This window comes from Amphiura filiformis, chromosome 16 (genome assembly GCF_039555335.1).
Source record: "Amphiura filiformis chromosome 16, Afil_fr2py, whole genome shotgun sequence".
In the NCBI taxonomy this organism is placed as follows: Eukaryota; Metazoa; Echinodermata; class Ophiuroidea; order Amphilepidida; family Amphiuridae; genus Amphiura; species Amphiura filiformis.
This window is the reverse complement of record NC_092643.1, coordinates 19,735,913-19,753,135: the sequence shown is the minus strand read 5'-3', so window position 1 is coordinate 19,753,135 and position 17,223 is coordinate 19,735,913. Positions and strand designations below refer to the sequence as shown.

The 17,223-nt window shown below is 37.0% G+C and overlaps 1 protein-coding gene across 1 annotated transcript in view; it reads left to right on the top strand.

Annotated features, from left to right (window-relative positions):
- Positions 1–5,488: 5,488 nt before the first annotated feature.
- The window catches only part of LOC140135690 (phosphoenolpyruvate carboxykinase, cytosolic [GTP]-like), a 41,902-nt gene continuing 30,167 nt past the window's right edge, over positions 5,489–17,223 (top strand). The window contains exons 1-3 of the mRNA XM_072157277.1: positions 5,489–5,800; positions 7,840–8,130; positions 9,200–9,384. Of these exons, the coding sequence (XP_072013378.1) occupies positions 5,763–5,800; positions 7,840–8,130; positions 9,200–9,384 (514 nt within the window). The 5' untranslated portion in view covers positions 5,489–5,762. The remainder of the gene's footprint in view (positions 5,801–7,839; positions 8,131–9,199; positions 9,385–17,223) is intronic.

Below are 17,223 nucleotides of genomic sequence, written 5' to 3'. Positions count from 1 at the left end.
AAAACATGATTAAAACGCGAGCGCAGGTGAATGGTGGGAGCGACACGCAAGCGACACATGAGCGACAAGCGGGTAAAGCGTATACAAATACAGCGCGTTAAACATGTTTAAGTTGGAAAACAAAACGCGCAAGACGGAAAAAATAATTATAAAATGCGCAAACGCGTGTGCGAGTACAAAAAAAATGTGTTATAGGCGTCGCGCAAGCACAAGCGTAAGCCTAGGTAAAAACGCGTAAAGCGTATACAAAAAAAGAGCGTTAAACATGTTTAATTTAAAAAAATGCACGCAAAACGGAGAAAACAAAAAATATATAAAAACGGGGCGCAAGCGAGCGTAACAAGCGAGGCCTAAAGGTTGAAACGCGTGGAGTGAAAAGGGGAAACCGCGCGAAAAAGTATAAGAAAAAGGGAGCGCTGAAGAAAATTATGATTAAAATTTAAAACTGTTGAAACTAGCATTGAGTCCATTGGGTTGAAGGGTGCCGAGTCTGAAGATTAATTTCTGTTCCATGTCTCTTCTGGCTTGGTCGTCACCGTGGCATTTGTAGACTCCGGAAATCATGATGTGTGTGGTGTTGTGTCCACTGCCGGAGAAATGTTGAGCTACTGGCAAACCTGGCATCTTGAGGCGGATTGATCTAAGGTGTTCTGTAAATCGATCCGCCATTCGTCGTTTGGTCTCGCCTATGTACAAGATGTTGCACTTTGTACACTGAATAGCGTAAATGACATTGGTGGTGGTGCAGGTGAAGGCTTCGGTGACTTTGACTGTTTCTTTAGGTCCCACGATGTTATCGGTGGATGATATATGCTTACAAGTGTTGCAGCGTGGTCGGTGACAAGGTGATGTGCTGCCTTCTTGGCGTCTGTCGGTAGGGCTGGTGAGAGAAGAAGTTACCATCTCATCACGAAGATTTCTATCGCGGCGATAAGCACACAAAGGAGGCGATGGGAAGATTTTCTTAGTGGTGCTATCAGCCTGTAAGATGTTGGTATTGCGCTTGATGATCTTGGCAATTCTGGTGTTGAGGGGATGGTAGGTGAGAACCAGAGGTACTCGATCAGATGATTTTGATGCATTCGAAGTTAAAGCATCAGTCTGAGTCATGTTGTTGGTACGATGAAGAGCTGCATTGGTGACTGATTCAGGATACCCTCGTTGGTGGAAGAAGGATGTCATTTGATTGGCCTTGCTGTCAAAGTCATTGTCATCATCACAAAGGCGGCGTAAGCGCAGTAGTTGTGAGTACGGGATGCTATTCTTGCAAGCAGGAGGATGACAGGACTCATATTGAGGTAACTGTGTGAATCTGTAGGCTTGTAGTATACAGACGTGGAAAGATGGTCTTTGTCAATTGATATGAGAATGTCCAAGAATGGTAGGCTAGTGGTGGATATCTCGTAGGTGAACTCTATGGCTGGATGGAAGTTGTTGGCATAGTTCATGAATTCAATTAAGTCTTGACTGGAGCATGATGAAGCGCCCACGCAGTCGTCAATATATCTGTGGAAGAACTCTGGTTTGGTGCCGTTATAGCTGTCAAAGATTTGTTGTTCTAGGTGCCCCATAAAAAGACAGGCGAAGCTACATCCCATCCTAGTTCCCATGGCGACGCCGTTTATTTGGTTGTAGTAGTTTCCATTAAACTCAAAGAATGAGTTGTTCAAGACGAGTTCGGCTAATCGCAGTAAGGTAGTGGTTGAATGATGATACTTCTTGTCAAGGTTGAGGAAATGACGGAGAGCAGAGAGACCGTCTTTGATGGGTATGGATGTGTACAGAGATTTAACGTCCATGGTGAAGATGTGGTGCTGATCACTGCTAAATCTGAATTCTTTGAAGATCTTAAGTGCTTCTGTTGAGTCCTTGATATAAGTAGGTAAGGATTTGACGATGGGTGCAAGCACGCTGTCAAGGTATTTACTTATTAGTTCTGTGGGGCAGCTACAAGTCGAGACTATGGGACGTCCTGGGTTTTCCGGTTTGTGGATTTTGGGCAGCATGTAGAATCTAGCGCATTTAGGGTGAGGTTGGATAAGGTTGTTAGCAGAGGAAGGTAGCTCCTTGTTCTTGATCATGTTTTGGATGGTGCGTTTGATCTCAGGCTGTTGCTGATCTGTAGGGTCAGAAGAAAGACGCTCGTAGGCTGTGGTGTTGGAGAGTTGACGTTCAGCTTCTTTGAGGTAAAGGTCCTTCTTCCAAACTACAACTGCACCACCCTTATCCGCCGGCTTGATGACAACTTCGTTGCTGTTGCGGAGATCCTTGATCGCCTGTCTTTCACCGGTGGTGATATTGTGAGGGTTGAACTTCTGGTTGAAGTCGATATTGCTGATGTCCTGTCGGCACTTGTCGATATATAAGTCCAAGGAAGAAAACTTGCCAGGGGGTGGTGTCCAGTTGGAAGTCTTAGGTTGGAGTGCTAGAAATTCATCATCATCATCTTTAACGGCGATGTCACTGTCTTCATCGTCATCATTCTCTTCAATTTTTTCATGGAAATGAGCTTTGAGACGCAAGCGGCGAAAGAATTTCTCCGTCTCTATACGAGCTTCATATTCATCAGCCTTAGGTCGTTGAGGAATGAAGGTAAGTCCTTTGGAGAGTACAGATATTTGGTCATTATTAAGTTCCAATTCAGGAGGTATGGTGACTACTAACCTGCGGTTGTCATCTGAATGGATTTGTGGTTGTTCTTTACGGAGATCTTGAAGCTTGGATGTCTTGGTGCTGTTGAGGCACTCGTAATAACTTCTATTAAGTTGATGGATCTTCATTTTGATGTGGCAGAAGTCAAGTTGGGAGCAAGATTCCTGTAGAATGGAGGAGAAGTGCAACCTTTGTCCGCTGTGATACACGCTGCTGCGTTGAAATGCTGAGAGGCTCAGACTAGATAGATACATAGATACATAGATACATAGATACATACAACATTCCCCTATTTATAGTAAGACTAGCGGGATACCCGCGCTTCGCGCGGGTCCCCGCTAGATGAGTAAATGGGAGCGTTCACTATAACAGGAAAAATTACTGAACAGGTAGAATCATTGAAAAGGTACATTTTTATTTATCTAAATCTGTCTCTTCTAACATTTTCTTTTTTAGTTTCCTCTGCTTAGCTTGTGATTTTCCGTAGTTACTTTAACCCGTTGGATTAATTACTCGTACCTTTTTTGTCCTCATTTTAATTTAATTTTTCTTTATAGTACCGCTTCATCCCGTGACCCGTCCATGTACCTTTTTGTCCTTTATTATTTTTCCTTCTTTCCGTATTATCATGTCCACTGGTCTCTGGCTCGCAGTCGTGTGGCTCTGCGCCGTTTACGCAGCCATTGGCGTAGTGCGCATTACGCACGAGGCGCCGACGCGCTTACGCATGAGGCGCCGACGCGCTGCCGACCAGCTGCAGTGACGCGTAGGCTGACAACCGATTTTCATAACAAAAACCCCGTTTTTACCCATATTTTCACTGTTTTTGGAACCAATTCTTGACCGTTTTCAACCAAATAAAGTTTAAACACGTTCCCGTATATTCCTCGATCTCCCGTACGAATTTGGCGACATTTGGATCGAAACTGACGGAGCCTTTATAGGCATACATAGATAGATACATAGATACATAGATACATACAACATTCCCCTATTTATAGTAAGATAGTGAAACGATTTAAAGACAATATTTCAGGGAAATAAAATAGTAGGCCTATAGGCCTATCATCAATCAAAATGCCTCCAACACCAAATAGTGAAAAGATGCTGACAGGAGTTGCAGATGAATTGATCAGGTACGTTGTCATTAATCTCTTTTTACTTTAAAATGATATATTTCTACTTGGTTTGTTTTAAATTTTTATTTTAAGTCCAAATAATTGGGGGGGGGCGAAAAAATCCCCGGTTGCAACATTTTTATCTGGTAAGATAGGCCTACATACAGCCTACCGCTTTTTAAAAGAGAGACTAAACTGCATGTAGGCCTTAAAGGAGTATTTCGTGATCCTAGCATCCTCTATTTATGTCATTTTTCATTAGATATCCACGAAAAAAACCTATTCCCAAAATTTCAGTTGATTCCGATTTTGCGTCATCGCGAGTTTAGGCCGTGTAAAATTAATATTTTGGTTCTCGTCCCCTCCCTCCTCAATTTCTGGGATTTGTCAGATTTTTTTTGATTTTTTTAGATTTTTCAATTTTTTCAGACTTTGGAATGATTTATGAAATCTTCATACATATAAATAAGTTTATTAGAGAACAAGCATCACTTCCAAGTCTTTTTGTGGTACTCTAGGGGTTTATCCTCAGAATCTCACATTTGAAAAAAAAAAAAAAAGGGCCTCATCGTTTCCTCGAGCACTGTTGAAGAAGACCGAAAACTACTGACAATGCTAATTTTACATTGGAAAAAAAAAAAAAAAAACACCTCCTCCCTCATCAATTCATGAAAATCCTCTGGACGAGAACCAAAACATTAATTTTATACGGCCTTACATGATTATGTATTACACTGCTCCATAGTATAGACAATGCGTTGTAAATTCGTTCTGGTGCACCACCAGAACGAAATTCAAATTTCACGATATCTTTGCTAAACGAATTAATCTGCAAGAAATATTTTGTAGGCCTACATAAACATTATGTAGCCAGAGGTTTCCAGTGATACAAAAATCTCAACTTTTTTTGAGAAAAGTGGGGGGATGAGGCTGTGGATCACGAAATGCCCTTTTAAGCAGTCTGAGTTTTCAAAAAAAAAATACAGGAGGGGAAACAGGGCAGTGATGGTATAAAAAAAAAGGCCTAAAAGCCGTGTTTTGTTTTGTTTTATTTGTTTGCTTGCAGCTAGCGAGCGGGCCCTAAGGCCTACCGGTAGGCCTATTATTAGGCCTAAATGTTATTATTATTTTTCTGTAGGCCTAAATATATAACGTTCTTCAGGATTGTCAATGATGGCCTATATCATTTTGTAGCTAGGCCTATTTGTACAATTTCTTCAACAAGTAAATATTGGGTAGGCTAATGTTGTTAAGCAAAGGACTTTCTCAAAGTTTGTTTACTTTTGTTTGCAAACATGGTAAAATTTTCAACAGAGAAAAATATTCGGAAAATGCAATTAGTCAATCAGATATCATACACAGGACTTTTACTCCTTTGATTCCTTGCTTCAAAACTCGCTTCAACTCATTTGGGTAGGTCTTCGGCGAGGCAGGTTTAGTACTTTCGGATAAATAACTTTTATTTTTTCAGGGAAAAATAGTGACATCAAAAATGTGTGGTGTTCGGGATTGCGTCATTCTGATCGTGCCTCCAGTCGATGAACCAATCAGCGTTTCAGAAAACCACCACACCCCTCTATGGAAATTTTTTCGACCAGCTGATAAAAATTTTGACTTGGGTTATGACTCTGCAGAAAATGTTTAAAAACGCAGGTGTCAAATTTTTATAAACAAAGTAACTGTTGTTTTATTTTTATTTTGTTTAGTAAAGAAGAAATTTCTAAATTTTGATCATTTTTTTAATGGAAAAAACCGAAAATCCAGTTTAGCGTCCGTTAATTTTATGCAAATATAAAAAAGGTCAAGCGCGGGTCGGTGGTCCAGAGGTCACTGAATAATTTTTCTTGTTTCACGATCGCTACGTGCAGACAGAATCAGCTGATAATCGGGCATGCATTTTCTGAACTTTCAAGAATTTGAAAGAAGGAAAAGTATCAAACAATTTTGAGGATTTTTGTTGAATGAAGTGGGGCAACAAAGAAGCGAAACACCATGTCATCTTTAATAAGCTTACGTAATATATTTACGCGGTGAGTAGTACAAAACAACTTGTCAATGATCATGAACACCACCTGGTATAATGCATGATGATGAATGCCGGCATGAACATGAAGTTGAACATGATCATCATGACAATGAATGACACTGGGCCGGTGCGTGGCGGTAATGCCGGTGGTTTCAGCATACAGCACAGACCATGGACGTACTAAATAATTATTTATAACTTTTTAATCTTAGTAGTAGTACGTAGTACGTACGTCCATGCACAGACTAATTATAAAACTGTTTAAAACTGTAGTTTAAAGTAAACAAGCCATGTAAAAGTACAGACTATTTTAGTATTTTTACCAACGCAACAGTCATGACAGTGAAATTCCTAGTGCATTGTATGCTGTGAATTCTCGCATATATATTCGTGTCTTGATGATGAGAGCGGATCGTTTGTGTCTAACAATCATGCCAGCGTCGGCGTTGCGTGCCTTCGCATACACGATTATGACGATAGAGCATTCCTGCAACAGACCAATGTGCCTGTCGCATTTTCATGGAACAATTGGCCCTCATTCACTCGGTCGGACATCTGGGAACATTGTCCCTTTGTCCCCTTTTGCACAAGCGCGCGCATAGCAACCAGCTCGAGAAAACTTTGTCCCCTTTTGCACAAGCGCGCGCATAGCAACCAGCTCGAGAAAGGGGAACTGCACATGCGCACACTGACAAGGCTATTTCCCCTTTGTGACGTCAGCCCGACCAAGAGAATTATCATGTTTAACAATTGATGCGGAGTCTGAGACTTTGATAGTAAACTGTTTGTAAGTTGTCTGTATCTCTTTAAATGGGAGCGAAATTCTCTTGGTCGGACCTGTTCCATCAATTCATGAATTGCACTTGGTTTGTACAGGGCCTTTCAGTTCAAATCAATTTTCTCAGCACAGAAAATACCAATTTGATAATTTTTAGAAATAGAAATCAAACTTTTGGAATTCAGTGTTTCATCAAGAGGTTTTTCTTTTATGGCATGTTTTGTGATTTCCCCCATTGAGTGCAATGCCAGTAAAAGCGTCCCATTCGTGTTGGCGGGGGCCAGATGGAACAGCAAAATTTTGACGAAAGAAACCAATTTTGATGGGAAGAACATGTACCGTAGTGATCTATCGCAAACAGAATAACTATGAGTATGAAGGCCAAGTTGCTGCCGTCGCTGTTTTTGTCCTCAAAAGAGCAGCGCCGCTCCTGAGTTGACTTGAATTCACTCCTAGCAATCTGCTGCTCTGCCTTGGGTAAAGCATTGGAGTGATCGATATATCGTCTTGCCGCTGGTCCACCGCTAGTGTTCTGGTGGGACTGCGCAGTGAAACAAAAATGTTTGTTGTTAAAAAGTGGCAAGCCGCAGGAAAATTTAAAACCAGCATAATTTGTAATTTTGTTTTAAGCTTAAAATTATTATTGCACTCGGTTTCTGAGAACAGCAGTCCCTTGCTCAGATTGACACGAGCGCCCTGTTAATGAGCGACAAAGAGCTTTGTGTGCGCCGACCAAGATTATCGACATGTGGTGGCGTTGTTTATATAAATTCTCCTTCAGGCGGTATATGGTGGATTGGGTTGGTTTTTTGTTCCTGTTTGATTTTTGATTTGAATTATTCATACATTTTAATAATACGTTTGCTTGAATCCGTGAATATGAAGAACTGTCTATATCTAAACCAATTCCCACAATGCAACATTAAAATGGTTCCTTCCAATCCATGAATAGCATGTCGCGCAGAGAAACTGCAGCGAAAATCATCTGTTTTTAACATTATAAGTTCAAATAATCAAGAAATACTTGGGATACTTTAGGGCTTTGTTTTAGAGTAAACTGCAAGTTGTGATTTACATGTAGGGACGGGAAACGTGTTTCGTACTCTCCAATTTCCCTGTATTGCCCTTGTTTATATGCTGCCACATTCAGATGGACCCTGAGACTGTGACATAGCAGATAATACCCAATGTAAATGTAAATGTCGTCACGTTCTCAGTTACTGGGACTAGCAATACCATGACTTACTCCTTTTGTATCTTTACAGCCGGACATACAATGTTGCCAAGAGTTTGGCCGCACAGACCCATCTCCACCATGGGTTACGACACAAATCATCAGCAGCATCAGATGCCATTGCTGCTGCATCTATCAAAGTTGCCAACGGCAACCTTAATGATCTACAACCACATGTAAGACAGTACGTACTTGAAAAAGCAGGACTTTGTAAACCAGACCAAATTTATATTTGTGATGGGTCAGAAGAAGAAAATCAGTCATTTATTAAGCAACTAGAAAAGGATGGGTTACTGAAGAAACTACCTAAATATGACAACTGGTAAGAATTGTGTTTGTTTGTTTGTGTACTACTAATTGCACTATTTCACAACAAGATTTTTACTCCTTGCATATATATGCCAATTAAAGGTGGGTAACCTGATTGAAAATCTGATCCCCCACTTTACCTCGTCAAAATGCTGATTTTCAGGCATGAGAATTTTCAGGCTTTTGCCTGATTTCAGGCTTTTTTGCTGGCCTTGCTCTGTACAAAAGTATAGGGAATTAATGATTTTCAGGCTTTATTGTCAATATCTATTCTCATGCCTGGATTTTGGTATCAGAAGAAAGCTCATATTTTTCTCATAAACATATTGAAATTTGGCGTTCCAAATTGGTGTATTTCCGAAGAAATCATCAAGAAACTGCCGAATTAGTCAAAACTATGGTATATACAATAGTTTTGACTAATTCGGCAGTTTTTTGATGATATCTTGGGAAATACACTGAGATGGAACTTCTAATTTCAATATGTTTATGAGAAAAATAGGGCCTTTCACTTGAAATCAATATATTACATGATCATGATGATTATAATTTTATCCACTGTAGACTACCAATATCACACTGTATAAATGTCGGTAATTCCATTAGGAATTAGTCACATTTACAAAAAACATTTACATTTTCTTTTTGCATGAGTGCTTGAAAGGGATGACATTTTATGTTATACGTAAGTTTTAAAGAATTTGATTTTCCAAATATATCAGGTCACCTTCCTTTAATGTCTTGTCAATGTCATGTTTATTACAAATGTCTGGTGCCTAGAAAATACCCTAGATGTGACCTGTTAGAGAAAAGGGCACTTTAGTCTGCCAAACTAGTTCTGAAGTTATTAAACTTTGCAAGATAATATTAATTGAAAATTCACTTGTTTTTTCTTTGTTAAAACTTAAGAAAACCACAATGACAATGATAACATTGTCTGCAAAATTATATTTAAACCCTGAGGTTGAGCCCTAAAAGCATGCCCTCTGGGTGCGTACCACATGATGAAGTCACCACAAGTGCTTAACAAAGGCAGATCTAGTTAACATTGAGACAATCATCCTTCCTTTCTCTCTGTGCAGTTATCTGGCATTAACAGATCCCAAAGATGTAGCTAGGGTAGAACACAAAACGGTCATCTCAACCAAAAATCAGAGGGATACTATACCTATTGTTGAAGATGGAATCAAAGGTCAAGTAGGCTACTGGATGTCACCACGAAAGCTACAGGAGGAATTGGACGACAGGTTTCCTGGTTGTATGAAAGGTAGGTATCAGGCCTCGGGCTAAGGGGATTGTTTCCAGGCTGTCTTGGAGGCTTAGCTGTTGGTGCACCAGGAAAAAAAGGAAAATGTAGAAGGAAAACTGTTGCTGTATATATCAGAGATTTTTGTAATTCCAGTAGTGTTGAAAGCTATGGTAATACACTGTGGAAGCCCTTGTTTACATTCAGACTGGGATTTTCAGGTAATTTTGTGCTCGGGTACCCTATGTGTAGGCCCCGGCAAAAAACGCAATTTTTTGAAGTAAAAAACAAGATCCAAAGTATTGAAAAGCGAGATTTACCCCGGAAAATGGCACAAGAAGCTTTAAAACGCCTCGAAAATATGAAAATCCGAAAAAAAAATAAAAAAATAATTCCATAAAAAGCCCTCTGTTGTTCAGATTCGTCAATGACAACAGTGAGAATGTGCTTCCTTTACTACCTTGTCGTCAGACGGCAAAAAAGTGACAAAAATTTGACCTTGAATTATGTTTTATAGTCAAAATATTCCAATAATTCAATAAATATAACGATATTTGGCCTAAACTTTGCAATGAAATGTCATTTTTATTAAGTAAAGAATGGCTTTTGCACCTAGCAATGTGGTTGCAATGCTGTTGAATTCTGCACTCTTTTCCGATGTTGAAGTTCATTTCATGGAATTCAACGAACTTTTATGGCATAAAGCAACATTTTTATAGTAAGTATATACTGCTTGGAAACTTTCTTAAAAAGCGAGATAATTGGTTAATAGCGAGAATCACGGCGTGAAAAGCGAGATCTCGTTTTTTGCCGGGCCTTACCTATGTGAGTTACGGCAGGGTCCTGGAGTACCAGTATGGCCAGGGATCAAGTCAAAGTGGAGTGCAAAATTTGCAGTTAACAAATTTGATAAAATTGACTTTAATTGAGTCTCCAAATAGAAGATGTGATTAGCAATGATATTTAGTGAGAAATATATACCTGCATGATATTTAATGTTACAAACAACAGCTTTGTTTGACAAAAACTATGGGCTCTTGTCATTGGATTTTGTGACTTAGGACAAAGTTTATAAACATATTAAAATAATGACTTTCGATTAAGCCCCACAAGCGTATAAAAATAATGTGTGTGCACATATACTGTTAAACCAGGGTCTTGCGTACGCTGTGCGTATAACAACAGAGACCTGGTTCACATTTACAAGCAAAGTCTAGTACACAGTAGGCCTACACTCATCACACACATTGATTGAAGTAAGCAAGTCAAGCTCAAAATCGTTCCAGCATGCATAATATAATTATAATTAATGATTTTAATATCTACGCTTTTGTTTGAGCCTGGCACAAGCATTTTGTTTGAGCCTGGCACAAGCATTTTGTTTGAGCCTGGTCCCATCAGGACCCAAGTGTGACTCTGCACTGAGTGAATGTTAAAAGCAAACAAACATGGACCGCTTAAATTCATTTCTTAGATGCTTTAGTACCAACCAGTGTGTGTTATTTGATATAATTATGTTGCCATTGTGTCATCTATCTTCTGAAAAATACAAATATGATTCCTGATTGCCAATATCGCCCACGCCTAGCTAGCAAGCACATGAGCAATCATATTCATCATAGTCTCATCCCCTCTGCGCCTCTGGTGCCGACATTCTCGTTCAACTATACAAGTATTTAGCATATAATTACTGTACCTTGTTTGCTTTGATAAAATTTATGTGAAGAAAAAACAATTGTGCAGACTAAAATTTGTAAACAATTTCAGCAACTATTAAAATGTTAAATTTTGGACTTGAGTTGTGTACTACTTATTTTAAAATTTTGATATAAAGATACAGATAACTCAATTATTGTGAGGCAGCCTCTATAAATGAATTTCACTAACTTACAAACACTACAGTAAAATTACACTTAATGAAAAATAATAGCCCAGTACTCCTGTCCTTGGGCAATTAAGCCTATTAATTATTCAATTTCATTCAAGTACCATTGTTGTTCACAGTTTGATGAACACATTATGATTTACTAACCATCATCATTCATCATATGGTTTATAAGAAAAATATAGAATTTTAATGATGGCTCAAAAAAATTTAATCAATTTTGATCAGCCATTGAATTTCAAGCTATAAAATAAAGATGGATGCATGTGCAGATCCACATGAGCATACTTTTAACAAATTCAAGTACAATGTTTTATTTCAAAATTCCTATGCAAATGTTAAATCTGCAAAAATAACAAAGAAAAGAAAGTACATAATGTACTTCCAGAAGATCAGGAAACCACAAGTTGAGTTTATAACCTTAGGTGAGCATAGGCCTACATGTACATGTGTGGCATTTCTCAATTTTTCATTTCCCACATTCAAATAATAAAGGAAGTAGGCTATTGTGGGATACCAATGATCCCATACCGGTCAACTGACCAAGTGATATAGATTTATTTTCACTATTTTCCTTATTTATATTAGCTGTTTTGATACTTTGAGTTTTCACCTCAGTCATGTTTCATGTGGGCAATTAAAATGTATTGTAGATTTTTAACCTTGCAACAAGTGTCATCTAATTTAGCTATCGTCAACAAAATATTTAATTATAATTTTAAATTAAAATGCTCATGTATTAAAAATTGTAAAAAAGGTTTTCATTTCAATTCAGGCAGTTGATGACACTGACCTCATTAATTATTCTGTCTCTAGATCTAAAACACTCTCTTCTGGTTGTAACATGTTTTCTTCAGAATTTGACCTTGTGTTTCAAGGTCAGTGAGCAAGCTGAAATATGACAATTCTATAATAAATAAATTGATATAAGCTATATAATATATATGGTATTGATATAATATTATGTTGATTTTTGCACCTGTGCAAAATTAAAATGAGCAAGCTGCAATCTTTCCTATCCACATGATAAATTTATAATTGTAGGCCTATGTTGCTTGTTGCATAGCTCAATTTGAATTTATAATAAATTATATCATTATCAAGTTAATAAAAAATGTTTGTTGTTAAAATATAGTGATCAACCTGAGTAAACAACAGACCAGTAGACTGTGCAACAGTGCATGAAGTTCTGTGAAAAGGCCTTTAATGAGATGAGTTATGATCTCTCAGTTCACCATACATTGTAGAAACAAGGTTGAATGCCCTTTATATTACCAGTACTGCCTGTTTTATGGAAAAAATGAGGTATGTAATTTAAATGTTGAAATGAATGGAAATTTACATGATTTTGGTTACAATTTAGTTTGGTAATGAGTGTTAAAACCATCAGGTACATGTATACCACAGATGTTAAAGATGAAGTTATTTTTAATGATTTTCTCCATTTTCTGCACCCTTTTTCTTCTGTTTTCTCTTTTCGGTCTAGAAACTTTTGCATGTTTTTGCATTAGAGAGAATGTAATTCCGAAACAATGATGGTCAAGCTATTGTTTTTCTTGTATGTAGTGAAGGGCTCATTTCAACAATGACCAGTACACAATTCAATGGGATTATCATTTCATTCAGGCTACTACGATAATTGCCTACGGACGGTACATGTTAGTCATTTTTTGTAATTTTGAGAACAAAGTTACAAAATATGGTTCAAGCATGCATTTAAACATTAATCTTTGCACAAGAACAAAATAAAATTGTATTTAAATTTATTTATTCGCCCCATAGGCCTGGCACAGCCCAATATTGCAAAAGCAATCAATTAAAGGGAGGCCAAAACAGCAAAAAGAAAAAGAAAACATAAACCAAAAACACAGAAAAAACAAACACCAAACAAAACAAGGGAACTGGCTAGCCAAGATGGGCACGGAGGACTGACTTAAAGGATTGCAGAGAATTAAATGATAATGATACCAATTTAGGGAATATTCCGAAATAATTAGGATGATTACATGTATGTAACTGATGCATGCTTGAACCACATTTTGTACATTGTTCCCGAATTTACAAATAATGACTTGGGCAATTATCATCGTAGGGTAACGACTTGGTAGTGTGAGATTTTAGATAGCCCTGGTTATTATTGGCCATTATGTGTAACCAGCTGCTGACCAATTTGTGTTTCCTTTTCACCATATCCTACTGTCATAATGAATTTGGTATTGTTTTTGTGATCAATATTCAGTATACATTGCTTTTCTAGACTATGGTCTTACTAGGCTCACTTCGTGAATTGACAGTGGTTTTACTTCTAGGCTTGTGAATGCTTAAAATTCTAGACAGTGGTTGCACTTGCTTGACATGATTCTAATAACTTGTCTCGCACTGGACCTTCTCAAATATAGCAAGCAAGGGTTCTGATCACAAGCTAATCAGTTCCAGGAGAATGGACATAAGGTTTCATTAGTGAGAATTATTTGCGAGTATGGAAACAGGACGACTTGTCAAAAATTGATTTGATCATCTGCCATTTCATGTTCAGTTAATAAGAGAAATATACATGTAGTAATCTACAGTAAAAATTTGAATAAACACAGCTGCCACCCGCCTGCGTGTGGGGGTATGCGCTTAACATGGAAGTGAATCCAACCATGCCAACATACTCCTGATGAATTAGTATTTTAACTTAAGTATTTGTGTGTTCGCATTGAATTTTAAGATATGCGATATATATACATTGTATATTGTGGTTGGATCGCATACAGCTGTTGAAAGCTGTGCTCAATGTTCATTCAAATGGAATTTCTGGTAGACTTCAGTGATACTTTTTAAACATTTTTTATATGGGTAGAAAAAAAATCATATCACCAGCATTACAATTTTGTTTTGAATCCCCAAATCAAATTTGATGTAAGACTTTTCAAGATTCAAATGATTCACACAAATTCCTTTGCAAAATTGCAAGAATTAGATACCCCATCATACCTCAGCTGACACAATATCTGTACATGTAATAAACTTTTAAATATGTACAGAGATATTTACATGATTTGAATTTGAAAAAAATGCATTATTTATGGTAAGTATCTCTTAAAACAATTCATATGGTTAACAAAGTCCTTTACTAGCACTTCCAATTAGGCAGCCAAGAAGAAGAAAAAAATGGCTAAATATGGAACAATTCATTGTGTTATGTGGTTGCTAGGCAATTGCAATGACTACGTGACTGCCTGCACAAGGGATGAGTTTCCTCACGTGTGTTTCATGTGTTGGCTGTGTGAATAATGTGATTTTACTACAGGCAGATTAAGGTGGCTGTGTACTCTCAGATATGCATGTAGTAAAAGTGCAATAACTTTGTAATTATTCGCGCAAGATATATAAAAGTATACATTTTTATGACGGCAAGACATCAATAAATCTTATTATAAATACAGATTTGGGGTAAAAACAACAATTATGAAGAAAATCACAAAAAAGTGAGTTTTTGGCAATATTTGTTAGGTACATCATAACAAAAAACACTCTTTCCAAAATATTTTATTTTGTTTTTAGCTCAATCTTGAGGCTCCATTCCAAAAACGGTTTTTTATTTTTTTGATATTGGCCTTATTTTTTGAGATATTGACCATATAAGGCATCAAATTGAACTTTTAAAATTCACAAACGCCTATTTGCACAAAATGATGCCTAAAATCATAAATAGACCAAAATATAAAAAATGAGAAAACCGTTTCTTGAGTCGATCATACTTTTTACGATGATCATATTTGCTTACCTATAGATGCTGTATTTATTGAGTTATCGTGTACCTAAATCGTCATTTTACCGAGAAAATGAACATTGAAATAATGGCTGGTGAAGTTTAAAGTGGTCACATTATGCACTTTCATCGAATCTTACAGGAGAATGCGGCAGTTTTCGTTTTTCTACCTTATATAACGTGAGCATCGGGTAAATCCACAGCCCTTGAGAAGTTTGAGCGAAATCCATTCATAACTTGATATTTAAATCGGGGAAAGAACTTGAAAAACCCACATTTTATCAGCTAAAAGCGGAGCCATTTGACCGCTAGGTTTTTGTGAAATCAGTGCTTCCGTGGTGCTTCCATAAGATGCGCCGGCGCATGTAGATAAGCGTTGCGTATGCGTAAGCGTATTTGTGCGTTAACAAATTGCGCGACATAACGCGATCGATGCGCTGGTTTGTAGCAATGTACCCTGCTGGTACAACAAAGATTTTCTTTCCTTTTCAATTTCAAATACGATTGGAATAGTGAAATAAAATCCTTAAAATATTGGAGTTTACAAATCTGGATTTTCATTCCTTGTATTTATAAAAAACATAACAAAGTACAAACTTATCAAAAAAACTCAATTTTGCGAAAGAAACCATGTCTAGAGTACACAGCCGCGTTAATGTTGGCAGTCTTTGTTCAATTTTCTGTATTTTTGTACTCAGACACATTATTAAATTTAATGAGATTTTAAAACATGGGATAGTATGTTTTGAACTATGTACTTTACCATTTGATTGACAGGATTATTGTGAAAAAAAGTTAAATATGTGTATGGTTGGATTTTGCAAATAATATTTTGGCAGTCATATTAAATCAGTTATTAAGATAAATATTGTATTTAAAAAGCTAGGGTCTAATTAGTTCCTTCCTCTTTTATTCATCATTCATAGAACAGGCTACTAATGCTAGTCATTTTGTGAGTGTATGTGAATATCCTTTGTAAACAACTTTGCCTTCAAAGAAACAAACAAACAAAGAATAATATTATACAGGTTTATATTTTTCACAGGAAAAATTTCATATTTTTGATGCTTTTAAAGAACAGATTCTTTTAAATTGCAAATTTTAAGATTTTTAAAAGACATGTCCTGAGTTACCAGGGTCAAATCCGCGTCAAGATTAATAATATATGCATCCCTTGTTATTTATAAATCTTCAAATTAGAATTTCATATTATAAAATAAAATATACCTAAATACGCATGGTTTAAAAGTCACAATCTGCCAATTAAATGTACTGTATTATGCTGTTATTTTGTGAGGGTTTTATTTTCGTGGATTTCACGAGTGGATGTGCAGGTATGAAAGTAATAATACACAAAAATACAGTTTTTATATAAAGTTACTTTACACTTGCGTAAATCATCATGACACATTTATTTTTTTAAAGATGTGTAAATAACAGCTTAATACTTTAATCAGTTGTACCAGTCTACCGTGCAGTTTTGTGCAAGCAACCACTCTAGATACATGTGCCCATTGCAATATTATAGGCATGAGTTCAGATCCACTCAGCGTTGGAAATAGCTGGTATCGCGTAGCAAAATGCTACACAATTTTATCAATTTGCTACACAATTTTGGAGTTGAGTGGGATTTTTATGCCATAGACTTACACACTGAATTATGTGAATGTACAAAGAGAAAAGTAATGAAAGCAAATTTTGCTACGCATAAATAAATGCTTAATTCCAACACTGGATCCACTAAAAGCAACCTTGGCCTACAGCGAATACCTGTTATTTGTCATTATACAAAAATACATTGTGCGCTGTTCTGTATGATCCTATTCAGCACTTGAAAGTGAAATTAGGTGGAAAAAGATTCTTTGGGCCTTAATATTGACCCAGAGCCATTTGAAGTTGATTGAAATGTTTTGAAAATAATAAAGTTAATTTTCAGTGAGTTTTAGAGCCATAGGCTCAGGACCTTAAAAAAAATATCCTGACCAACTGACCTTACTTGGCAAATTTATCCGCCTGCAGTTAGGCATTTGTTCATTTTAGGTTTTTTAAAGGTTTTTTTTTGTGTGTGTTGCCTAACCAAAATTTACCACGTGGGTTCTGACTTCTTGGGTTAAAAACATTTTACAACTTTCAAAGTTTAGCTAGAGTGTGGCTCCACATACATCAGAACCTTAGCATTAGAAGAGGAATACCATACTCTATTTTGTACATAAACTTG